This window comes from Polyodon spathula, chromosome 31, assembly GCF_017654505.1.
Source record: "Polyodon spathula isolate WHYD16114869_AA chromosome 31, ASM1765450v1, whole genome shotgun sequence".
In the NCBI taxonomy this organism is placed as follows: Eukaryota; Metazoa; Chordata; class Actinopteri; order Acipenseriformes; family Polyodontidae; genus Polyodon; species Polyodon spathula.
Window position 1 is genome coordinate 5,425,369 of NC_054564.1, and position 26,138 is coordinate 5,451,506.

At 38.7% G+C, this 26,138-nt stretch overlaps 2 protein-coding genes across 4 annotated transcripts in view; both read right to left on the reverse strand.

Moving 5' to 3' along the window:
* Nucleotides 1-1,117: 1,117 nt before the first annotated feature.
* Nucleotides 1,118-6,456, reverse strand: LOC121303057 (activin receptor type-1C-like). Its single transcript, XM_041233458.1, has 3 exons — nt 6,234-6,456; nt 3,404-3,517; nt 1,118-1,511 (listed from the first exon to the last, which is right to left on the reverse strand). Exons 1-3 carry the CDS (start codon nt 6,280-6,282, stop codon nt 1,300-1,302), a joined length of 375 nt encoding a protein of 124 aa, XP_041089392.1. The 5' UTR covers nt 6,283-6,456; the 3' UTR covers nt 1,118-1,299.
* Nucleotides 6,457-9,641: 3,185 nt separating this feature from the next.
* The window catches only part of LOC121303062 (transforming acidic coiled-coil-containing protein 1-like), a 54,205-nt gene continuing 37,708 nt past the window's right edge, over nt 9,642-26,138 (reverse strand). For 2 of the 3 annotated variants that reach the window (XM_041233465.1, XM_041233463.1), the window contains exons 4-14: nt 25,449-25,484; nt 23,662-23,722; nt 21,766-21,949; nt 19,069-19,121; nt 17,406-17,537; nt 16,703-16,779; nt 16,556-16,599; nt 15,506-15,666; nt 14,556-14,662; nt 13,768-13,888; nt 9,642-12,804 (exon numbers count right to left, since the gene is read on the reverse strand). In XM_041233465.1, the coding sequence (XP_041089399.1) occupies nt 12,736-12,804; nt 13,768-13,888; nt 14,556-14,662; nt 15,506-15,666; nt 16,556-16,599; nt 16,703-16,779; nt 17,406-17,537; nt 19,069-19,121; nt 21,766-21,949; nt 23,662-23,722; nt 25,449-25,484 (1,045 nt within the window). In that variant the 3' untranslated portion in view covers nt 9,642-12,735. The remainder of the gene's footprint in view (nt 12,805-13,767; nt 13,889-14,555; nt 14,663-15,505; nt 15,667-16,555; nt 16,600-16,702; nt 16,780-17,405; nt 17,538-19,068; nt 19,122-21,765; nt 21,950-23,661; nt 23,723-25,448; nt 25,485-26,138) is intronic. The other variant, XM_041233464.1, reaches the window with a different exon arrangement.

Genomic DNA, 26,138 nt, shown 5'->3' on the forward strand with positions numbered 1-26,138 from the left:
AATGAGAAATTACGATGAGAGATGATGGGGAACCAAAGCAGCCACACTGTGTTGTTGATTGCTCTGAACTTTTGTCAGATAATTAGATGATGCCTTCACATTTTCAGTGATTACTTGCAGACACAAAAAAAAAAAAAAAAAAAACACAGTTGTAATGGGGTGGGTCTCTGTTTTATAAGAGCCGTTTAAGATCTCACATAGTTGCTGGTGCACCTGGTGGTCCCTGCTGGAAACACTGGTACTTGAGATGGAAGAGTTGAAAACCACTTCTCAATGACGTTGTCTCTTACATCTTATTAAGATGCTTTGGTGAATCTAGCCTATGTTATACAGTTTGTCTCTGGTAAGTATCTTGAAATGAAGAGGATCTCCTGTACTTGGGTGAAAGCACGGACATGCTAAGAAAGACTAAAACAGCTATAAATGCTGCTAGCATGACTTTCCAGGATTCGCTATTGGGAAGTCCTATAGAATACTATCAGTGATTCCACCTGTCTGTCAATCTACTGTATCTTAAATTATGTAGTCAACTAGGACAAGGCAGCTGTGCCCTTAATCTGAGGGAACAAATGGCCGTCATTCCTTAGCTCAAAATGCCCTCGTCCAATGATAAAGAATGTAGTCTACTACATTAGTCTGCACTGCTATCCAACAGGACGCTGCTGTAGGATTCATGTATGGCAGTGTTGTTGTGGGTTGCAGTAAATTGTTACAAACGGTGCAGTAATGTTGCTTGGTAATGCTTTTCCACTGTGGTTGAACTCATACGGTATTTTTCATATGGGTCATATTACATAAAAAACGAACATGACCGCACTAGAGCCTTCTGCTTATTCTCAGAGCAGACTTCATTCGCTCAGACGTGTGCTCTGTCGAGATGACCCCCTTTCATTGCCTCCTGGGCTTTACTTCATTAGAAAGGGGGACTTGACAGTTTGTTTACATTCAATAAAGGTAGTTTTAGTCACAGGCCCTCCTCCCGTCTAGAAGTCTTCAGCCCACTTGCATATGAACTAGCTTTAGATTCTTACTGCAAATTTTCATGCTACATGGTGTTATATAGCTGTATTATGTTTGAAATTGTCCCACAATAATGCTCTGTTTTATATAATTAAAATCACTACAGATTTTTTTAATGGTACAGCATTTAAAAGAACCACAAGTTGTCACTGAGCACATGTATAAACGTACAGCATAGCAGAGACAAGATGGTGCATTTGGCGCCTACAACAAATCAACACACCCCTGCGTGGGGAGGGTGTGAGGAACTAGCTTTAGGGTTAGGGTTGGTTTTGCTTTTTAGAGTCTGCTGAATGCCAGCTTGGTGAGCAAAGCTCCGAACATTAAAGCAGGGTTGTAGAAAAGGGCAGCCCCAGCGTTATGACTGGCACTCTTTCCTTTGTGGGGTCCATTGCAGTCTTCTGTGAAGCAGCAGTCCATCTTCATGCCAGAGTTGCTGTTGTGGGCTTTGTCACAGAAGGCCTTGTAAGTACAGGACTTCATGACTGTGTCTGAAATGAGGGGAGAGACAAAGCACTAGATGTACAGTTTGCAGTGTAGAGGTCACATCTTACAATGTCTCTAACGTACAAGTGCAGTATGATTGATGACCAGGACCTATATCTGCTGTATCTACTGAATAGTATAAAATAAGAAATGCCAAGGAATAGTTTCATAACAGCTGGATAAATGGTCCCAGATGTCATACAACAAATTAAAATTACTGATTTTACACTATGATGAATAATGTGTGTTCAAGATGCATGTAGATATGTAACTGTGACACATACAGACACATCCATATATTCCCACAATCTGACACACCCAATAATTTCTGCTAAGTAATGTTTAAACCAAGTTACATCACAATTTAACTTTCCAGATATCTACAGAAGTGTATGTGTGACATGCATGCACATGGACGACTGCCTTGTCTATCTACCCTTAACTGGGCATTTTATCCCTGCATAAAATATCACTTTGTATATAATTTTCAGTTTAACTCTAAGTTAATATGGTGGCTTTTTAAAACCTTTGTTCTATGTAATATGTCTTCCATCCACAGGAGGACAGCGTTGCAATCTGTACCAGCTGCACCTAGACAGCAGTTGAAGAGCGCTTTTGTTGTTTTGTCAATTTGAAAGTTCCAAGCTCCTAGCGGGGGTAATCTCAGTGCTCATGGCTCGAGCAGTTTCTTCTCCCAGTGACTGCACTCTGCCACAGCTTTGCGGCTTCACTGTGTGCTGTGTCAGCGGATTCTGGTGGTTTGCTCGAAGGATGGCCTGATGATTCAGGGTCTGTTTCAGTTCCTACCCTTATTATGCTGAATCACTGTTTCCTATTACATCTTTTTAGTGGGAATGAAATGTGGTGAATGTTATTAAAAGGGCTGCTGTGGTGGCATCAAAACTTGAACTATTCTACAGTCTTTACCAGATAGGCCTTGTCTCTCATCCAAAATAATAATAAGGCCTAACAGCTGCTTCTCTGGAAGTTTTCATTTTGTATACGTTGCAACACTTATTTATATATAGAAAAACAAACGTATATCTTGCACTAAAATGATTACAATGAGAAATCATATTGTTTTGCCCTCTACTGAGCCACAAGTGCCACTGCAGACCTTCGTTTTGCACAGAGGTTCTGCATCCAACTAATTTGCTTAACTTTTCATGCTCCTAAGAGCTTGCAACATGAATTGCAATTTAATAAATAACCACCAGGGGTCGGTCGGGGTCTTAACCCATTGGGTGCTACAGTAAGGACTAGAATGAGACTGACGCGTGTAACTGGGCGAAAGGAGAAGCGGTTTGTTGTAAAAGGAGCAGGCTTGAGAACACTGCAGTTAGTGTCGGTTGTTCTGTTCACAGTTGCTCGCAGCTATCACATTTGAATCCAGATTGGTGAAGGTTATGCAGCTGAGTGCTGGGAAGCCTTACCGGACGAGGTAACATGCAATGTGAAAAAGGAGCTGATAGTCGGCAGTATTTTAGATCCACGGTTTTCCCTGATTTTAGAATGATCATTTTTGATTCTGCTTTGAAATATTGCATGTTCTGTGGTATGCAACAGGTTATATAAATCTGCACACTTTCCAATTTGATCCTTTACCTCAGGGCTGTGCAATGCATCTTGATTCATACTGAGCTCCACAATATGGCTACTGAAGCCGTGTCTTAGTGTACTATCATGCCAGCTTTGCAGTAAACTTTTTTTTGTTGTTCTTCTCCATATCCAACACTCTCTGGGTTGGACAGCTCTGAATTAGTTATTACTGAAACCGCTTAGCGTTCAGTTGGCTTGTGTCTCTAATGTGTTACAGGGCTTGGTACAATCGAGAAGGTGTTTTGCACTGCAGCTTGACCCCACCGCATGTCTGATTCCCCCAGACCCCCGCACTTACTTGTTCCCGTGATGGTGGAGCAGGCGTCTGCATACTGGGGGCAGCTCTGCGATCCTTGGCGATTGCATTCGTCCACATTGGCCGACACGCAGGTGTGGCATTTCAAGCCCTCGCCTTTGCACACGGAACAAGAAAAGACAGCTGATTTGACACTAAGCAGTGCTGGTAACAGGAGGGTTTCACGCATGGGAAAGGAGGTTCTTAATTCTGTGGCGACTGTCGCGTTTCTTTTGTCCTCGGGTCTTCCTGATGGGGAAAACTAGGGAAGGAAATAAACTACAACTCATCTAATTTAACCCATTACTGTAGTGACTGGGCATTTAGGGCAGTTTAAGACAGGTGAATGCTAATCCAAGGTGATTCTTTCACCTTCTGGGTTTTTTACAGGTGATCTTGCTTGGTTTAGTTGATTGTAATGGCTTTCTAGTGCTACATGTTGGTTGCAAGGTAATTTTTGGAAACAATATTCACTGCTCCACAGTATATGTACCATTTCCACTGTCACGAACCCTCCACTAGACTTATATGTTTTACGCGTATGTTTTACAGTGTTTATATATGTGTCACAATATATTTTCTATGGCTGACAGCCTGACACGACCACATTAAATTAACACTTACTATTACCGCTGGAGGAAACTATAAAGCTCATGAGGTCAACAAGAATGTATCTGAGCACAGCGAGACTGGGCCGTGGAAACAAAGCTGTGGTGACTTTAGAACTAGACCCTGTTTGTCTGTATATTTTTGCAAGATGTTTTGCTGAAAGTGTGTTAAATGATATGCTTTATTTAAGGATTTGGGGGTTATTTTTCATTTTATTTGGCTGTATTGTTATATTTATTATGCTGGAATTGTTCCAAGGGTTTTATATACTGTATATTTTTGTTTAAAATGCCTTCTTTTTAGTCTATTTTCTGTAATTTTCAATAAATAAATATTTTTTTTTATTAAAACAAAGCACGAATTCCTGCAGTTTAACGCTAGAATACCGTAGTTATGTTGCAATTGAAATAGATTGTTGTTGATCCAGTTTGGTGCTGGAGAGTTCACACAGTTTAGTTGTGAGTTTGGAAGCAGTATTTCCTGTTATCAGTGTGAAAGAAGTGTGAGTTCTATGTTGTGGGTGTAAATCAGCAGTCAAGTGGCATGGTGGAGTTGGCATGTTCGTTTCACTGCAGTCAATGTTGTTCTTTTGATTTATACAGGAGCGAAAGTGAGTCCTATTCAACACCGCCCCCTTGTGGACATTCCCTTAAATCCATGGAATGTTGTGCAACAAGTTTTGCGGTAGTGTAGCAAAAATGTTTGAATTCTCGCAAACAAAAAGTACTGATAATAATTGTTGCTTAATCATTCAGTAGTTCATAACTGTTGGACAACCTAATTGATACAGAAGTACCCAGAAGTACCAAACTATAAAACAAACAAGGTGTAACAGTAGTACAGATGACGTAACTTAGAAGTGCTTAATCTTCACACAAACCGGACTAAAACTGTATGAACATGTGTGTAAACAAAGGCTGAATGCCAAATGCAATTTATGTTGAATCTGGTATATACGATCAACATCTGTTCGTTGCATGTGAGATCATACCTTTCAATAGAGTCTAAAAATCAATCTTACAACTGACCATACAGCAAAACCTCCAGTATCCAAACAAATTGAGTTCAGGGGTGTTTTATGAATTGTAATAAACCACATTGTTACAATAATTAAGAAACCTCTAAATAAAAGTTCTAATGCAAATCCTTTACCTTCCAATAAGAAATAGTGCCCTGTAGTAAAATACCCAAAATAGGGGTGGGATTCTCTTTTCAATTAAGAGAATTCCTACACACAAAAAGGGCAGGTTTCCAGGAGGCTGTTCGGATAACAGACGGTAATCAAGATTTGTCTGTACATCAGTTTGTACCTGTCTTGAATATATAAAAGAGCCCAATTAATTACAGTACATTATATTTTGCCTCTGAGGTTAGTTACAGCTGGATTACACCCTATTATACATTTGCAGTGTATCCTGAAATCATACAAATTCAGCTTGAACTTTTCTTAATATTTAAATTGTATTCGGTTGGTACCTAAAGAAAACGAAATGTGGGTTATTTAATGCTTTTTCAGGATACCCCTCATTTTCACTATTATAATACATGACTGCTTCACCCTTAACTACAAAACACAAGTGTTACATTTAGAAATAATAAAATACTTTAAATGAAATGACAAATATTTCAAAAAGTTGGTAATTAAATAATTGGTCATTATTTTAGTATTAAATAATAATAACAACAACAACAACAACAACAACAACAACAATAATAATAATAATAATAATAATAATAATAATAATAATAATAATAATAATAATAATAATAATAATTATTATTATTATTATTATTATTATTATTATTATTTGGTGCTGCATGTCTTGAAACTTGCACAAACCCTGCACCCAGTCCTGGGTTTCAGAACTACCTTTAATTAACTATATTATTTAAATGCTCAGGAGCCAGGAGTTTCATTTTAAATAAAGTGTTCCTCCCTTATACCTGCAGGAACGACTCCTAGTAAATTTCCTAGGAATCCAATTTGTTTAAAACTCCTGACACCTACAGTAGTCAATTCAACAAAGTACCTAAAACAGTGTGGTTCTGAAACTCTGTACTGGGAACAGGGCTAGTGCAGGACACTGGTGTTGGTATGAATAAAATACAACCGTGCAAGACGATGTCAAAAACAGGCCTGTTGTTTTTATTAACATATAAACACTTTTCCTGTTCAGAGCACCCTCGTCTTCCCCCCCTCTGATTCATATACAGTCATACTCACTCTGAATAGCCGAGGAGGCCAGGACAAGCAAAGCCAGGAGGGTTCGCATGGTGATGGTATATCTGGTAGAGCAGCGCTGCTAAGACTGGGGGAAAGAAGCAGTTGTCTTGTTGTATTAAGGTCTTATTACTAATCTACTTCCATGGTGCGGATCAAACGTCTGTAGATAATATACTTAGGAGACTGTATTAATGACCAGGGTATGGAACAGCAGTATGGCATTGAAGATGTCTGCAATGTTTCATAAGTGTTTTTAAACCGTGTTGAAACAAGTATTGGAAGGTGGTTTGCCTGTGGTGCAACTGCACATAGAAGGTGAGGATTTTGCCTGCATGTGCCAAAAATGGAATTTGTTTTACCTTTAGTGGAACTACAATAAAGTATATTTGCAGAAATGAAATGGTCTGTTGCTATGTTCTTATTTTTTGCATTGAATCCTATGATCATTTAAAGGTCATACTTTACTTGCATCCATCTTTAAACGACCTCAGTATGTTTAGCTTTAGCATCAGAGATGAGAAGTAACAAAAGATTATATTGTTTAAAGATCCCATCTTACAGACCTTGTCATTGCTGTCAAATTGCAGACTCCTCCTTTCACAGTTCAGATCAGAACTAGATTCCCTCTGACCTACGTACCTGTAAGTGCCCTGTTCACAAGACTTCAAGTAAGAGCGAGGTTCCAAAAAATATAGCCTTACAGGTGTTGCTACAACTGTCTAATTAACGTACATGTAATTTTGTTTCATTTTAAACATCCTGACAACTTTTAACACTTATAAACTTTAAAGCCGGTTTCAAAGTTCTTTTCAAAAAGTCCGCTCTAGTGCACTGGGGTTTGAGATCTGTCCTCTAAATCTGGAGGAAGAGTGATTAATAAATAAATAAAAAAACATAAGTGTTCTGGCTTTTCTGTTCCATACCACACCATGGGTTGTTATTGCTGTGTTACCTGTTTGACAATGTGGGCAATAATCCTCACACTATCTGGGCACTAGAGCAAACATTTTGAAAGTAATTATAATTATAAAACAGAAAAAAATGTTAGAGGAAGGGCAGCAAAGTCCTTTTGGGGCAATGAAGAGAAAAGTTTTCTGAGGAGCTGAGAGTCCTTATAGCCGAGGTCACTTGGCATGAAATTTAGTTATTTGGAAAAGCCTCAGCCAACATTAATTGTTATCAAAGGCCATATGCTCCTCTATAGTGGAGAAAGTCAATGCTGTCGTGACACCAGGAGGACAGTCAACCAGGCAATGAAAAAGGTGAAATTCAGCTGTTAGATCTGGGATGGCCTGCAATGAGATGAAACCTTACAGTGCATCCTCTGACATCCCAAACAAAGTGACCCTGGGTTTGAATATGCACGGTCTTCTCTGTCTTGCCCTTCGCCTCTGAAGGTTCTCCTGCCTGTCCTCAACAAGTAAAGTGGCGTCGCTGCATCAGCACGTGCACCACAGCAGCCATCCTGAGGCCAATGACAGGTCTCTGCAGTTGTGTGCTTTTATACAGCTCTTGATTACTCGCTTCTGTAATGATTTGCACCTTGTAAGAGGAGGTGCAAAGTTTTTGGAGTGTCAGCAATTGCCCAAGTGCAAATCAAAATCCTTGCATCTCTCCATAATGTTTGCACCCGCTAAGTATTCCAGATTGCCACCCAATTCCATGCTCTTTTCCTAATTTGAATAATTTTCAGTATCATTTAAATGGATTAATGATGGCGAAGTGCTAATTTGATAGCGGGTGGAGAAGGGCAGGTGAAAACGCATCGATTTTGGCTGCAATATGGGTGTTCTGCAGCCGCAAATCCCTTTGCATGTATCCTTACATCTATATAACTTTTTTTTTTCAAACTAAAAGTAGTCGAAAATGCAAGAATAGTGATAAAACAACAAATAAATGCACAATTGAACTGTAATCTATCAGTTACATGGTAGCGTGTGTCAGGATTTAATTGCAGTTAATTATGAATTTCACAATTACAATTGTATCTGACCTCAGGTCTGACCCCTACGACATATTATTTGAAACCAAGGAGAATGTTCCAAGAGAGGAATTAACACTACTTCAGGGGAGCAGTTATTGTCCTGGCTAGCTTCTTGCTAGTTTTAAACAGTTGAAACATTGCCTTTGCGCTTGCTAATAAGTATTATTATTATTATTATTTGTATTTTTATTTTTTTTACATAAGTTGCTTGCGTTGCTCTATGCTGCACGAGTAATCCTCTTTACTCGCACTGTCATAATCAATTACCCCAGAGTCTAAGAGTGTGTGTGTGTGTGTGTGTGTGTGTGTGTGTGTGTGTGTGTGTGTGTGTGTGTGTGTGTGTGTGTGTGTGTGTGTGTGTGTGTGTGTGTGCATGACCCAGGACCAGGACTAATAACTCTCCAATTCTTTATTTAACCATTTACCCTTCTCTACAGAAGTAATGTATAGTATTTTGTAGTACCTTGTTGGTGTATGAATTATTTGGTAAATCTTATAGAAATTATAATACAGAAGAAATTAACTAAAACTTTAAAATACATTTTAAAAATGTAGCTAAATGTAACCCACAAAATAAACAATCTCTCATTCTTTTATTTATTTTGTGATTTTCTTTAGGTTTAAAATATTTACTGTAGTTTGACTGCTGTTTTTAAAAACTTATTTTTACTGCATAGTTACACATTCATTAAAAAGCATTACACTAAACTCTGCTTCAAAGCTCTTTTCTAAATGGCCGCTCTAGTACACCGATAGTGTATGGCAGGGGTCTCCAAACCTGGTCCTGAAGAGCTACTGTGGCTGCTGATTTTTGTTTCAACCAATCTCTCAGTTACTTAATTTTACCAATTATTGGCTTAATTAGTCAAGATGAACAGGTGTTCCAGATTTTTAGCCACTGATGATGTAGACACCTATAAAACTTGCTGGATAGGGGCTCTCCAGGACCAGGGTTGGAGACCCCTGCTGTAAGGATTATTGCTCACACTGTCAAACAGTGTGTGTACAGAGCAAAAAAGCATGAGCATTTGTTATGTGATTTAGAGGACAGCTCTCAAACCCAGTGCACTAGAGTGGAGAGAATGAAACAGAGGATGGAACAGAGTTTAAAGTTATGTGTAGAAAGTTGTCAGGATGTTAATAATGAAAATAAAAAACTAAAGGTATGTTATTTAAACAGTTGTAGCAACACCGGGGCAAAACGCTATATTTTTCAGAACCCCACTAATTCTTTGAGGTTCCAAATTACATTAGATGTTTTAAACTATATTTGTAAAGGCAGTGTTAAGCAAATAACACGCAGAAGTGCACAATTACTTTACCTTAGTAAATGAATCTAGGACTGTGACCATAAAACTGAACAGGCAAACAGTATCTGGCAGAAAAAAAGACACATCAAACAAAAAACTGACCAACACTTTAAAGACAGTGATGATCGTGATCGTTTTATTCAGGCAATGAGATATGAGAAAAAAATATATATATTAGTAAACATTATAATTTCATTACATCTGTGTAAGTTTAACTTTACAAATATGTATGGCATTAAAAAAGGGGGAGAAGTTTGCACTTAAAACATACGCAGAGATATGGCAGCAGTGGATAGAAATAATACAAAATAATATATCTCAAAAGACTGATTAGTTGCTTCTCTTTGTTAAATAAGACTTATGAACCATACCATTTACATTTGGCATAAATATACAGCAATGTCTGTTGGCACTTGATAGCAATAGCAATGGCACAGTCAGGAGAATGGAGTTTATAACAGGATTATTTATCCAATATGCTGGTAGAGTTAGCATACACTCCTGTAGCTGAACTGTGTTTCTCATCCCTCCCTGGCACAAACCAAACCACCTGACAAATATACACAGCGGGGCCGTGTGAAGGATGGAGCTTCAAGCTGCAGAGTCCCACAATCCTCTTCAAATTCACAATGAAATAGAACTCCTCTGTGTCTCCGACACATTCTCCCACAGTTTAACGTTTCAAATAAAACCCAGTTTATCAACAGAACCCCTATCGACCTGAAGAAGTTACTGAAATCCACGACAAAGTCCAACTTGGATTGTTTGCAAAATAAATTCTTCCTGCCCCTTCTTTTTAAAAGGGGTTTCCCAAAATGGTGTTTTTATTATACAGTTAACATTTCACATAAAACCCCCTACGATATTTCATCACTGTATGGGAACTTTGTCAATAAGCAACTTTCTAAAATGCATTTTTTTAAAATCTCGAATACTCGCGTAAAGTCTTATGAGGAACTGTATTATCTTGGTGTTGCTGTTACTTAGCTTCCTAGAGTCATTTTTTCATTAAATGTTTTGAAAAAGTTTAACATTTTATATACATACACTGTGTGTTGCTTATTAGTGGTGAAGAAATAAAATGTTGTATATTTGTTCACTTTCATTTAATTACTATAGTTAAATACACAGATATTTATTCATACTTTTCCTCAGCATGGTTTGATCTAAAAGGTGTTTTCTTATATACATCTGAAGAGATGAGTCTTAACTAGATCTGCACTTTTTTTTTTCATACTGTTTCGTAGATGTATGTAAAGAGTATGCTGTGTCCTGTTCTGATGGGCTTCAACCTGCGTGGTACTTAACTACGGCCTTGCGAAGGGAAAAAATCTACAAAGCGCAACTCAGTCCTGATATTGTATAAGTAAAAAGCCAGAAAGGATAGATCATTTTCTTCCTGTTGTAAATGTTCTATATAAATAATCACAAAACCTTAGGTGTATGATCAACAGCTTTCGTACCTTGCAGGTGGCCGTATCTGTGCTGCAGTTTAAATGGTTAACGTTAAGAGCTCTTCACTGTGTGAGCACCAAAGAGACAAGCCTCCACTGTGAATACAATAATAAGCCTGCCTTTAACAGTGGAACAGGCAACATATCTTACAAGCAAATGAATGCAACTCCTGACTCGTACTTAAGGAAGGTTCAGCTTTGCCATGCACCTGGAGAGCTTGTTTATTTGATTGGAACTCTAATTGAATTTAGTTCACTGGTCTGCGAACGACAGTCAAATGGAACCAGAATTATTTGCATGGTTCCTTTTAAAAGTTTGAGTTGGTTATGTTTAAAATGTATGCATGCATTCTTCAGAAACTGCACACTTACTTTTTAAATCTATTAAACTTTGTTGAAATTCAATATAAAAATTGACATCCAGTTTTTTCACTTTGCCACTTTAGAATAGAAGCAAATCACTGCTCACTTCCCCATCCAAAGAGGAACTGGTAAAAACCAACACCAAACAGGCACTCCACATTGGAAAAAGACTGATCATGTACCACTGCTATATTCCATGAACTGCACAGGGAATCAATTCTGTAACATACAGCATGTCACATACAATATCGACCTTCTATTTACATTATATAGATTTAAACATTGGCAATAGAAGAAAAAAAAATCATGAAGTCACACCTATTGCTTTTCAGCTAGACTGTAGCAGCAAAGGGGTTTTCAGTAAACAATTGCGATCAAGCCTTCACTCTTAAGAGAGGGGCCATGGATTTCAATGGGATACTGGTTCCAGCTTACACTCTGAATTCAGCTCAGGGCTCAAAGAAGGTATGCAGATTGCCTTCTCCCTGCAGTATACTTGCAAACAGATTTCCAGAACCCTGCTTCTGTGCTTGATCTGTACCCTGAGTCATCTTGGAGATTCAAGTTCCTCCATTGGGGTGAGAGCCAGTAAATTTCCACTTGGAGAAATACTTTGTTTTGTAAGGTAGTTCGCTGTAGTTGTTGATGTGCATAGTTATCATGCATCCTTTGTTATTATTATTATTTTTAAACTATTTCTTTCTTTCAATTTGTGATGTATGTTAAATATCTACAGCAACCAAAAAAAAAAAAAAAAAAAAAAAAAAAAAAAAAAAAAACTATTAAAATTGCACAAAATATAAGGTTTGTGGTACGGTATACATGGCATACCATCTTTTAAATTTCTTCTTTTATTTCAATACTATCCTTTCATGTGTTTGAGGCAAAAAAAAGAGTACATTTTTGTCCCTCTTGGACAATAAGGGAAATTGCATATAAAATAAAACAACCAAAGTAGTTTTTGCATATGAACACTGGCATCCACTACAGTGAACCACTTAACATGTTTGCTAGTCTTTCTGGTTGATCTGGTGTGCAGCAGGCATCTATATGGAAAAGCGCAGCTTCTATCCCGCTTGGAAATCACACTGGGGATACAGCTTGTTCTGCTGTTCTTTCAAGGTCTAGTCCTGCCAGGAAATTCTGCTGCTCATTTTTAGGAGTATATTCAAATGAGACAGAAACTGCGTGGAAGCGATTTTGCAGCTGGGGTTCGCTCTTCGTTTTTGGCTTTAAGTCCAGGTGGATGTTAACCAGCTAACAGGGTCTGAATGCATTCTATAGGGCGTGGTCTCTGCTAGGTAAGGCAGGTACTAATAGCTGTTGCGTGCACAGTGTTCAATACGGGCAGGGGGGTTGGGGTGGGGTGGGGGTTACTGTACTGAAAAGATTCAGTCACTTCTTCCAAGTTTGGCTATGAGCTCATCACAGATCTTGGTGAGCTCTTCAATTTCTTGATTCTGTAGAAAAATAATTATATATAGCATCAGAATCAACCCCCCTGTAGCATATAGACATAGAGCATTGATTTAAAGGGAACTAGTCAATGCTTTACAATAAATTCTTAGGATTTAGTAACATTATAAATTATGCTGCTCACAATCTTTTGGATCCTTTTTATGTTAATTCAGGACGAATGTTGAAATATAATATTAGAGATAAACTGTTGCATCCTAGTACCTTTGCTGTAGGTCCCACCTGTCTGCTTGCTGCAACACAACTATAACTCTATAATGAAGTGTAAAGATCCAGGAGGTAGCTGCAACCTTATCAATTGCATTAACTTTGGAATATCTGCATATTCCAAATGGAAGTATAAAAATACAAGTAACATGAGATCTTTGACAGAAGAAAAAGGGTGCGCAGTGGGGTGGCTAGTGCAACTAAGAGGAGAACTTTAAATCTTTCGTTAGCCCAGAGAAGTCATTGTGCACTGAAGGCACTTAGCTTTAGTATCCGTGTCTGGCCTCTCTGTACGGTGGCTTCCCACTGCTAATCCCAAGCTCAGTCACACACTGTCTCGCCTTGGGCACCAATGAGTCATTGAGTTTGCTTTGGCTATCGCCTATCTAGGGTTTTAACACATTTGTTTCAATGAAGAACCTAAGTCAGCTGAGTAATTAAGTACAGTATTTTGTAAACCCTACTCTTATCCAAACAGACTCCCTGGTCACATTCACATTGTGAGCAGCATTGTCATAGATGCCCTGATCAGCCCTCTTATCTTTGGTACATGCAGTACAGAACTAATTCTACTATCCAAATGCCTCCTGGTCCGAAATTGATTTTAAAATTATAATTAATTGTAACTAACAGACTTAATGAGTGTAGCAGCAGTTAACTACTGGCCCTCTCTTCACTGTAATTCAACTGCAGTGGTTTTGGTTGTAGACCTCGCTGTCACTCTGGCAGTGTTACTGTACCTTCTGTTGAAGTGCTCTCTCCAAGGAATCCACCTTCATTTGCTCTTTCCTTAGACTGGCGTGAAAGGCTGCAGCTTCCGAATTGGCTTTGGAGCGGACCTGAGCAATGTCTTCATTTGCCCTGTGCAAAAGAGAAACGCTTGTTCAATGCCGAACTACAGCTATAGTTCGTAGGACTGATGGTCAAAACACAACAATGCAACAGTACTAAAAAGCAAGCCTTCTTAACAGGCCAGTTTGTTTGTATACCCCCAAAATAATGCCCCTTTTGATTCTACTTCTTGCAGCTGTAGAATGTTATACATTACATTTTCAAACAGATGTTAATGAAAGGAGATTCACCTTTTGGAAACACTGGAACACCATTTTCAATTTAAAGGGACTCTGTAATTTTGTCCTCATTTAAATTCTTATCTATCTGATATCCTATTATGTGTGTTTTTATAGGATTTTCTATTGCTGTTTCTGCTTGCATCATTATTTGCCTTGTTGCTAGCGAATTGCTTCACAAGCCAGCTCAAGGCTTATTGTAAGGTGGGGAAGCATATTCATGTTACACTGTGTACTGAAGCCCATAGCTGAAGTATGTGCAACACTAATATGCCTCCTGACTTCCTGAAATGTAATGTAGTACAATAACTATATGCACACAGTGACTGAAGGGGACATTAGAAAAAATGTTGATGAGGGTGCCTTTTAACAAGGAACCACTGCTGTGAATATGTAACAGCTATTTTAAACCCGCATGTGTGACACAACCCCTTCAGGTACAGGTGAAATGCACACACTTGTCTAGTTTCTCCTCGGCGTGAATCTTGAGAGTCTGGTAGCGCTGCTCCTCCTGCTTCACCCTGGCCAGGTACTCCTGGGCACACCTCTTTAGAACCTCTTCATTCTGGAGGAACGGAACACCAGGGGAACAAGATCAGCACAAGCACCCGAGCATATAAAAGTACCGGCTTTAAACCGGAGCTTCGGTCTCAGACACAGTCGCGTTCCTCAAAGCCTTTCGGCCAGGAGCGCAATAGTATTTGTAGAATAAGGTCGGAAATTTCAACACAGTACTTCATATTTATCAAAAGGCAGAAAAGCAGAGTTTGTAGTGCAAGCTCGGGGCAGTAGACTGCATGGACTTTAGTTTCTCCTTTATATCATTACAATCACTACTGTCAATTATGTCACCTGCTTTCAGGTAACCACAGTTTTCTAACTCTCAAGGAGGCTATGTGGTCCAGTGGTTAAAGAAACAGGCTTGTAACCAAGCGGTCCCTGGTTCAAATCCCAACTGACTCATTGCGTGACCCCGAGCAAGTCATTGAACCTCCTTATGCTCTCTCTTTCAAGTGAGATGTTCTTGTAAATGACTCTGCATGAGGCACAGTTCACACATCCTAGTCTCATATCTTGTAAAGCGCTTTGTGACAATGGTCCACTATGAAAGGCACTATATAAACATTATTATTATTTTTGCATACTCTATGCTGTGTTACGTACAGTAATACTGAACTAAAACAGAAAATGTTAATGTATTAAAAGATAACCTAATTTAAGTTTTATAATGCCATGCTTTTTGGACCACCTAATTAAATGTCCACTTTAAAAGATTCAGTTTGTCTTCAAAATAAAAAAAAAGTTGGAATTAATGTCATTCAAGATGAAAAACAGAAACGCAGATTTGGCCTACTCAGACTGTGCTTCAGTGGGTCTCAGATCAGTCAGAGAATAAGAGAACAGGCACCTTCTTATACCCCTCCAGGACTCCCTTCATGTTCTCATATCTGCGGAACAGTTCTGACAGGGAGCGCTCCACTGAGTTGAGGTCAGAGATGGCTTGTTCCTTCTCCAGGGTGAGCTGCTGAAGGCCCTGCTGAGAGCTCATTGCGGTGCGTTGCTCGTCCTCTATGAGGTGTGATACAGGCAGAGTCAAGCAAGGCAGGGAAACAGACAGCGGGTTAGATGAGGCACAGCGCTGCTTGAAATGCATAAGCAAGACTGGTACTGTATTTACCAACACTACAAGGGGCTGGGCAAGAACTACTGGCACACATGTAGGCTGCCCTCCACACGATGAACATGCTATGCCAATGCCTCCCTGACATGTGTTCTGTAATATTTAAAAGCTGCATCTCCTTGATGCCAGTCAGCTTCGTTCACAATGACAGACACTCCTCACATCGGATTGGTGCTTGATTGCCCTACACCCTTATGACAGTGTTATGGCAGGTGTTCCCAATTTTTGTCCAACTCCTATACAGCATGTGAGAAATTGAGATTACTTAGAAGGATGTACATATCCATCTGTCTTTTATTTTGAAGACTACAAGATATATATATATATATATATATATATATATATATATATATATATATGTGTGTGTGTGTGTGTGTGTGTGTGTGTGTGTGTGTGTGTGTGTGTGTGTGTGTGTGTGTGTGTGTGTGTGTGTGTAAATAAATCACTTGCAATAGGTATGATATACAGCACTGACCAAAAGTTTTGCATAACCCTACAGAATTAACTAATTTTGCTTCATAAAGTCAAAGAAAACCTGCTGAATAATGTTACGTTAGCATTACACACTGCTTTATAGTTTTCCATATACTTAATGAAGAACTGACACACTCTACTTTGGGTAGACTTTTGCGATATCAATTTGTAGCTTCTTTGATTACATGATGTTAAATAGAAGACCTAAATTACGGTTGTATAGTTTTTATTAGATTTTTTTAATTATAAAATTCTAGATGATGTAAAACATGTGTCCGTGACTGTCCATGCAGATACACTTACCTATCATCTGTGAAATTGTTTTCTCATACTCTGCTACAATTTTCCTGAGAAAATAAATCAGATCCCAGTGAGCAGCTTATCAACACAACCTCTGCAGAAATAAGTGTCACCAGTAGATAAATACCACAGATCAGTATCTTCAGGTACCTCATTTCAAACACTTCTTGTCGGCTTTCTTCGTATTTCCTCTTCCATTCATTGGTTTCAATTTCTTTAGAGATGATCTGCACAAGACAAAAACAGGTAGCATTAAAATACACTAGCAGTGAATTCAAGTACCATCATCTTATTTAGAGAAAGGAAAATACACGTTGCTTAAAAGGGTGCAGACCAATGTAACAGTTTAATGTTTAACATGCAACAAAATATCCTCTTCTGTCACTGCATGTATAATTGTACCCACATATGCATTAATATAAAGTATTTCATATACGTAATTATTATTTATTTATTTTTTTTACGTCTTGGCAGAGCAACTTCTCATACCCCAGAGTTGGCTTACAATCGACTTATAACCAGGAGGTCCCCGGTTCAAATCCCAGCTCAGCTATTGAGTCACTGTGTGACCCTGTTCAAATCCCAGCTCTTGTGCTCCGTCTGGGTGAGACATTGTTGTAAGTGACTCTGCAGCTGATGCATAGTTCACACACCCTAGTCTTGTATCAGGTAAAGCTCTTTGTGATGGTGGTCCACAATGCGCTATATAAAAATTATTATTATTATTATATATAACTGGTGACCATGACCATTCTCTACTCAAGTCTGCTCTGGATTTGTTCAGAGCAAAATGTAAAAGCAGAGTAGAGAAACAGCGAGAAGCTGCTTGTAAAATGATGGAATCGCTGGGTACCTCTTCTCTGATCAGGGTCAGCACAGCCTCTTTGTCTGCCTCATTGATGCAGATCGTGTCGAAGACGGGGCTTCCTTTTCCTTGGCCTTCGTTTCCCGTCAGCTTGCTTTTTGTTTCAGCCGGGTCGATGTACTGTGGAAACATAAATCGGTAACGGTGAGATAGATAGGTGTATTTTTTAGCAGTGTTAGAAGATGAAGATGAAGGATGGAAAAATGTTCACACAAATACTGCACAACTTCTGTATTTGTATTCAGCTTTTCTTTTGAGCTGAATTGCATTGCACTTTATTTGCAAACAGAAAAGCAGTTTAGCAGACTTGCACTGACCCAAACCCTGGAATTCCAATAGGATGTATAAATCAGAACCATGTTATCACAATGACCTGCATGCTAACTTCAATTTCAGAATTGTGGAATAAACATGTAAAACATTTATATCTGTCTCTGCATTTTTTTTCTTTAAAATGGCAAATTTTATTATGAAATAAAAGACATGACCATTTTTTTTTTTGGTAAAGTGCAATTTACGAATAGTCCTTAAATCTCTAAAACAAACAAGGTCACACCCTAATTTGTCTACTAGAATTGACTTATGTAGTCTTTTTCTTTTTAAGTTATCAAACCTGGAAAAAATGAATGTTTAATGTAGTGGCTTGTAAGCAGTCCTAAGTATTTAATGCTTTTCTTTCCCAGAATGTCCCAAGAATAATTAGCATTGAGAATCTGGCATGTAACAGATGTAGTTATAGATATAGTACCCTACATTTAAACATTTCTCAGGGTCCACTTCCCTCAGGTTGAAAGCCTAGACCTCAATAAATGAAACCATTTCAGCTATCAGTCAGTGGCACTAAAGCGATACCAAACCCACCTCAATGAACTGCTGGAGCTGAAGCTGGTCTGTTCTACAGACGACCTTGCGGATTAATGTACTAATATTAGCACACACCTGGATAATCTCCTTTACAAAGCAGTGCTAATCTTACTGTCACCTGTTGTTCTTGTCAATGTAGTGCTATGCAGTAACGTTACAAACCAATCGTAAAAAAGAAAAGTCAGCTATTGGTCAGTCTTGCTTATCTTAAAACACTGCATGCTGGCAGTACTGGGGTTCATTGAAAGCTGGGTTGTAAATGTAAGATTCTCACAAGGAGGCAGCAAATTTTGTGGATGCATTTTTTTTCTTTCAATTACGAAACCTAAGAATTTCACACAATGTGGAAATATAGTGGCACCATACAAACATTATGGGTCCACAAACTATTCGTACTCTGTTAACTGAAATCACTCTGCTATGTATATCTTGCTGTTTTACATTTTACTGGGGTAGTCAAAGTAATCATGATAATAGATTTAGAGAGTTGTATATGAAAGTCTAATAAACAGTATTGACTCTTCAAATCGATTATACTTCATACTACAGGACCTTGGCTGAAGTATGAACTGCAATGCTGACAATGACATGCTCAAAGCTGGACATTAATCGAACCCCATGGTTGCAAATGTCCCGTTTTACTACTACCGCTACCTAGTGGTAAACCATCACATCATCATTTCAGCCCAATATTTTTGATCCAGCGTCTCTGAATTTAATTTAAGGCTTATTTATTCTACTATATCCCTAGTTACGAATGTCATCTTTTTAACAAAATATTACTTACAGGTGAGCAGGATTCCGTCTCTGCCAAGGAACTGGCTACTGCTTTTTCCAGACCTGAAGGGATGAAAAAACAAAAGGCATGTTACCAAGTAAAAGCATGACACATATCTCATTGTCTATGACGTGAATTAACATGCCTTGGTTAAGAATTAAATGCAACAATAATCCAGTATTTAAAGTTGCCAGTTAATTCTGGTTTTAGATAACACACATGCTGTCGATTTTTTTGCAGTATTTTGCAAATTGCAGGGGTTTTTTTTAAACTTTTTTTTAGAAACTTTTTTTTGCTTTTTTTTTGTTTTTACTGTTCAGGCACCGGCATAAATAATGAGTCAGTTTTCTGTACCTTGTATTATATGTACAATCCAATCCGATTCATGCTACCTAGTCAAGGAATTTATATTTTTAATTTGAGGTCAAATCTTTTCCTTCATTTATCCCCCAAACAACCACAGATTCTTAGCTGACTAATCTGTTTACTTGATTCATTTTCATATGCACCAATCCCATTTCGATACAGATTAGTCTTATTTACTCTGGATAGCTGAATATTATGATTAGCTCAACGGACAGAATTTTACTGTACTGTATATGAATCCTGCATTATCAATAACTCTCCAGAAGGGGTCAGCAGAGATACATACACTTTTACTAGGACTCCAGGTCAGGTTTAAAAAATGATTCCATAAACAAGACTAAACTTTACAGGTCTAAATTGGCCCATTTAATGGGAATGAAAAAGTGTTAATACACTGTATAAGTTTCCAAGAGCTGCCAAGTTCAGCTTTATGAATAGAAAGTTAAAAAGAAATGATCACTAAAGTCTGGAAATCAATTTTCGTACACATTATTTTAAACACTAGTAATCTAGTAATCCTTCTTCGACCTCTGGCGAATGTAAGGAAAGTGATTGAACGAGATCTACTCTTGATGAAGGAGAGAGCACAGAAGGATAAGCAAGACGTAAGGATCAGACACCAAACGTTTTCGGCATTACACTGATAAAAGGTATGAGCAGAATTATTGGTCTGCTTGACTTTAGGTCTTGGTTTTATTATGCTATACCTTGCTGGGATAAAGCTGGATCATGTTAGCTCATTACACAGCACAATGTTTTAGTGCTGCACAAACCTTGATTATTCAGATAATCAGGTGCTGACAATCTGGTGACCTTGCAGCACTGCTAGGTTTGCAGGAACCACCTTACTGTGCTTCTCCTGGGATTACTCATAAAACAGGCTGTTGATGGTACAGTAGATATCTTGATATGTAAAATGGTCTAAAACAAATTAAACTGTGGGTTATCTCAGCAGGATCAAATCAACCTGTTCGTTTCTGGATGAAGTACCGTTAATTGCCTGGGTAGTGCAGTTAGTTTGATCAAAAGTGTCTAGCGAGACCAAACAGAATTAAATTAGACTGGGTTAGATCAGTTATATGTATTTTCTATTATTCTAATATAATACTAAACCCCAGCTGGTTCTACTCTCAGGGGACAGTATATACAGGCTGCCCAGTTCCTGTGTTTGCTGTCCAATTCTTGCACTGTACTTTATTCACTGTATCAGCAGGTCATAGCCACATTCCCAGCCCAGGACCAACTTCAAAAGCAGCAGATCGTTCTTGTTTTTAACAAAGGAAGTTATAATCCGAATCTGTAGCTAAAGCTTGCTGGCTCCTCGCCATAGTCTTTAATGTTATTAAATCCAGCCTTTTAAAAACGATCACTGCAGAGTATACTGGCACATCACAGGGATAATTGCTAAACATAACAGCAGGACAGCACGCTGCTTTTATCAGAATTACAGCGTTTACAGGGTATTCAAGAATATTAAATCTAGGGGCTACTGGTTGATGTCCTATTGTGAAAATGGAACTAAATATACTGTACTCTACAAAATCAGTTACTCACCCCAAGTCATTTCTAAAGCCCTCTCACAGGTTCATAAAACATTTTACTTGAACACAGAAGGCTGCTTTCTAATTTATATTAGATTTATATTTGACATTTGATGATATTTCTAATTTTACAGATCAGCACAACAGGCAGCAACAGATCATTTGTTCTATTATTACAGTCACTTTATACACTCAGTACAGAGGGCTGGAAACTTGAATAATGTGACAATAACAGAAACGTCTACCAAAATCTAAGATATTACAACGGTATCTTCCCATTGCTCTTCCTTTTATTTTACACATTTAGGGGACCTTATACTTTGGAGTAAATATGTGGTGTTTTCTAAGCCATTCAATGAATCATTTTAATATTCACATCATACAACAAGGAGAAGTCTACACTGTAGTGTGGTGAGGTGACTCAGTCCTTACAAATCAAGAGTATAAATATGTCCTCAAGGCAAAGTATTGTGTTTGTTTACCTCCTTAGTCTGACAGAGCGATCACATCTAAATGACGTTACTGCTCAAACTAGCTTATCTCTTCATGCACTTAATAACAGAATTCAAGTTTATGGAATGAAAATGCTAATAACTGCAACCTTGGAAAAGGTTCCATTTGTGAATATGGCTACTATTTTAAACCTGCTATACAACAAACACATTGCGGGTGTCGTTAGGTAATCTTTAAAAAAAAAAAAAAATGAAATGAAAATGGTGGAATGGTGTCTGCAACAGTCCGTTGCCACGGTGTTGGAATTGGTCGATGACAGTCAGTTCAAAAGCACGGTGAAACCTACCCTCAGCCGGGTGTTTCTTTGCGAGGGTGGACTCAGGCGCGTTGGAGCACTCGAAAAACTCATCATCGTTGTCCCCTTTGACCTCGGTCGGTGGCTGCTTCTGATTGGATGTGGTTGATGCCAGTTTTTCTTCGTCGGTGGCATGACCCTCTCTGTGTGCTTCTGCCGTCACCGGCTCATCCTCCTGCCAAGGACAGTGGAGAGTGCATAACTGCTTACAGAGTGCGGCCACATGTGGTAACACTGAAAAATTGTTGGCTGTACCTGTTACAGTATGTATCACACATCTTTATACATACTGTGTAAAGTACAGCAAGGAAAATGGGCAATATGATGTTGCCCATTGGATGATGAGTGATTCTAGCAAGGGTCTACCCAGAATCGTTGAGGTAGAAGTAGTTTTCACAGACTGAAACAGCTCAGTGAATTAGCTCATTAACTTTAAGAAAGAGTCATGTGTTCTCTCGCCCTGCCGCCTTCGCTGGTTGCTTGTTTCATAACAATGGTTACCAAATGATCTTCAGTGGCCAAGCAATGGCTCCATGGGCAGTGTATTGGGTCTATACTCGGGGTTAATGGTGGCACAAGGGTAGCTACAATGTCATGAGCCAATACAAATAACAGGTTTTATATAAATAGTATTAGAACCAATGTGTTCCTTGCAGGTGGTTTCTTACACTGTAAAAGGTTCAGCCAGATGCTGTGACACCCAAATAAAGCAAGGGGAGAGCCCTGTACTGTATAATATTAGTTGTATGGGGAAAAAAACAAAACATGGGCTGAGACTTTAAATATTCATGTCAAACATTCTTTGTGTGTGTGTGTGTGTGTGTGTGTGTGTGTGTGTGTGTGTGTGTGTGTGTGTAAAAAGTGTCTGGTAGAACTCGGATAAGATGACAAATCTGTTATCTTTCAAATAAAAGTAATTGTTCACAGTTTTTCACACTGAGCAGATGTTATAACCAGGTTGTTAGAAGTGCAGTGCTGCAGAACACAGCTGTGGCAAGCATAAGCTGAGACACAGCTTTCTAGAAATTGCGTTTTCCAAGCCAATCGTGGGCCAGCCAGCAGCCCTTCCTTATGGAGACGTCACACGATGCTTCGGGAAGGAAAAAGCTTCATCTCCGAGTCTGCGTTTTTGTTCCCTGCTGAGTTCTGTCAGCACGACTGTTCTATTTCAGTTCCCTAACACAGGCATGACTGTGACTCATGCTTCTGTCAAAACACCAGCTCCCCTGAGAGGTTCCATTGCTAGCGTGCTGCTGTAGAATTGGAACCATAGCCCAACAGTGAGCCTGCAGGTGTCGCTGCCCTGTGAAGAATCTTAGTAAAGCTTCAATCGCATGTCTTGTGTTTTGGTAGCCGTACAGCATGTGGCATTATGTGTATGACTGTGGGTGTGTGGGGGAGGGGTTGTGATTGCGAGGGCACGTGTGTTTATTTTTGGAAAATGGAACCAATATACTTGTATTTCTACAAATCTATATGCACTAGATTAAAAATCGAGGACTGCCACAATCATTACTAGGTGCAATAGATCTTAGGTTTTATTTATGCCTTTACCCTTTCAAGTCAGGGCTAGGCACCTGTATTCCATCACAGGTTTACCAGGCAGAATAACATAATTAGGTGCTTTTGGATCTTAGTGTTTCAGTTTGTTCTATGTAATAATTATGGACTAAGTAATTGCCATTTACTTTCACAACTCACTCTCTTTACTTACTGTTGGTCATGTAAACAGAGGCTATTTGCCTACCTCTGCTTTAAAATGTGTGTGAAGCAGGCTCAGCTGTAGATATTACACTGTTACACCACAATTTGTGTTTCCCATTGTATTTATTATTTCTTTCATGGGGAAGAAATTCATTTACGTTTTTCAGTTTTCATTTTATTTACCTGACCACAGATATCCAATATCAGGGACTGGTTTTCATACTTCTTTACTTTGCAGGCACCACTGTGGGAAATTGGAAAAAGGAAGTAGAGTTTAATGGAAGTGCAATGTTCACCCTGAAATATTTAGCAAGACTTTGCTTTGCACAGTGAACCAAAGCCTGAGACCCAAGGAGAGTCATCTTTGAATGGGTCTAGTATTCTGAGTAAGCCGTTTTGTTGTAAATTGTATGGAGCCAAGTTCACTACAGTCCCAGGTCATGTTTGCAGCAAAGGCCAGCAGTGGTCTATTCTGGTCAGAGATGGGAGTTTCAACTGGTCTTGTGCAAGGCAGTTATTAATGCTGCCTAAAGAAAAAGTATGTCACTTTAAAGCAATGTCAGCATTCCTGAATTAATCTACTGCTGTCATCATGTGCGGGGGTTTTATAGTAACTGTTGTTTTATTTACCTTATGTATCATTTGTTCCAACTTCCAACTCCCAACACATGCTGGTTAAAAGCTGAGTTAGTGGAAATTTCAGACCTGAGCACAGTGATATGCTACAATACCGAGCGACAGGATCGTGTTGCAAAACTGATTTGTTTACATTTACAGCAGCCATAAATTAGCAGACAAACACCGGTAGGCCTTTGTTTTGATAGGCCGCTAACTAAGGCACCCACAAAAGATGTTGCTTCTTCACACGGCCCAACAAATTTAGCCTGGCCACAAAAGGAAATAAAAAAGAATGCTTCTGTAATTCAAAACTGTGCACAGACAGTGGTCCCGGTATATGAAGTTTGGAAAGCATACAATTAAAGCCGTTTATAGTTTAACTTTTCTTTTTTTGTAACCAAAATAGTCATGCTTTCACAGCTAAATATTGCATAGAATAAAGCACAGACAGGATTCTTCCTATAGAGATATTGTTCAAAATGAACTAGCAGGGTCTGCCTGTAGTACACATGCATCACTAAGGCAGACTGTTCTGCTAATTCTAGAGCCCCACCTTGGGTATCCTTTGTACCGTAGAAAATGATCATCTGTGTGCTGTATAATTTTCAACAGACTCTTTTGTCAGATATAATGTAACCAGTTAAACTGGAATGAAGTAGTGTTTTATCAGAACAGTGTATGTGTGTTATATAGGATAGGGTAAATAAAAACTATTAAGGGTAGAAAACCATATCTCTTTTTAACAGATGTACCTACTCTGGTTTCAGCTCTCCCTTACTAAAACTTTGTTTGGTTAATAAAAAAAATGGGTCAATCCAGCCAATGTAGGCCAATTCTGGAGAGGCATTTCCTGCACTAGTGGTTTAAGATTCCATACCCCCCCCCAATAGTGAGAAAGTGTCTCAAGTGGTACAAATAGTTATTTTGTGCAGCAGTATTGTAATGGGGAATACTGCCTAATCTCACTTTACTACATTTGTTATGGAAACTTGCCACCAAAACCCCAAATTTACACTACTAAACATTCTACAAAAACCTTCATAGATATACAAAACAAAAATAATTGTAAAAAAAAAAAAAAACAACACAAAAAGCAAGCTAGACACAACCTCAGTAACGCCAGACCACAGCAAGCCACAAAACACATCAGCCTTGCAGATTGCAGGACAACCAAGGCAACGAAAGCCAGCAAGCACCAGGGCAGTTAATAACAGTGAGCAAACACATAGAAAGCCATTTCAGATGGGGAGTTAGAATGGAGATGCAACAAGAACACAAGGAGAATGCACTGAAATCATGCAAAGAACGAAGAGAGCAAGCTGGGCTCAATCCAGAAAAGCAGCAGTACTTACAGCAGAAAACAGAGAAACCTCACTTGCTCAGAAGTCCTGATGTGCGCATACACACACACACACAAACACACACACACACACAGGGAGGGGGGCATAGACAGACACGAGACACAAGGACAGACAGGCAATTGAAAGATGAGAAAAGATAAAGAGAACAGGTGAGCATTAGCCTGTCAGTCAAAATGTGGTGCAGAGAGAGAATGGGGGTGGGGGTTGGATAATGGTGCAATTGAGTAAAATTCTTGTGATTATACAGAGTATTTAGCTATGGAAGGGGTCATACTATCTGGTTGTTGTGCCTTGTAATATTTAATATTTTTTAACCTAGTCTCATTATTAATTCCACTTAGATGTAACATTCTGCTTTTAAACAGTGAGAATTGCTTAAATTTTAATAAAAAGCATTATGTCCCCTGCTTTCTTTTTAAAAAAGCGTACACCAGTCCACATTACAAAAGTACAAATACTGGCGATTAGATTACAAAGATGGTGGGAATTGCACACTGGAGTTCAGAACTTTGATAACCAGGCCCATGTTCAGTTTTACAGCATGTAGGTACTGTGTAAGTGTCCTTTGTACTACATGTTTCCCAGGACTGTCTTGTAACTGAGATACTTAAAATCTTTACCTCATTCCTTACCTGTTTAATATGCTATCATGTGTGTTCACTATTATTCTGAAATGGTGTT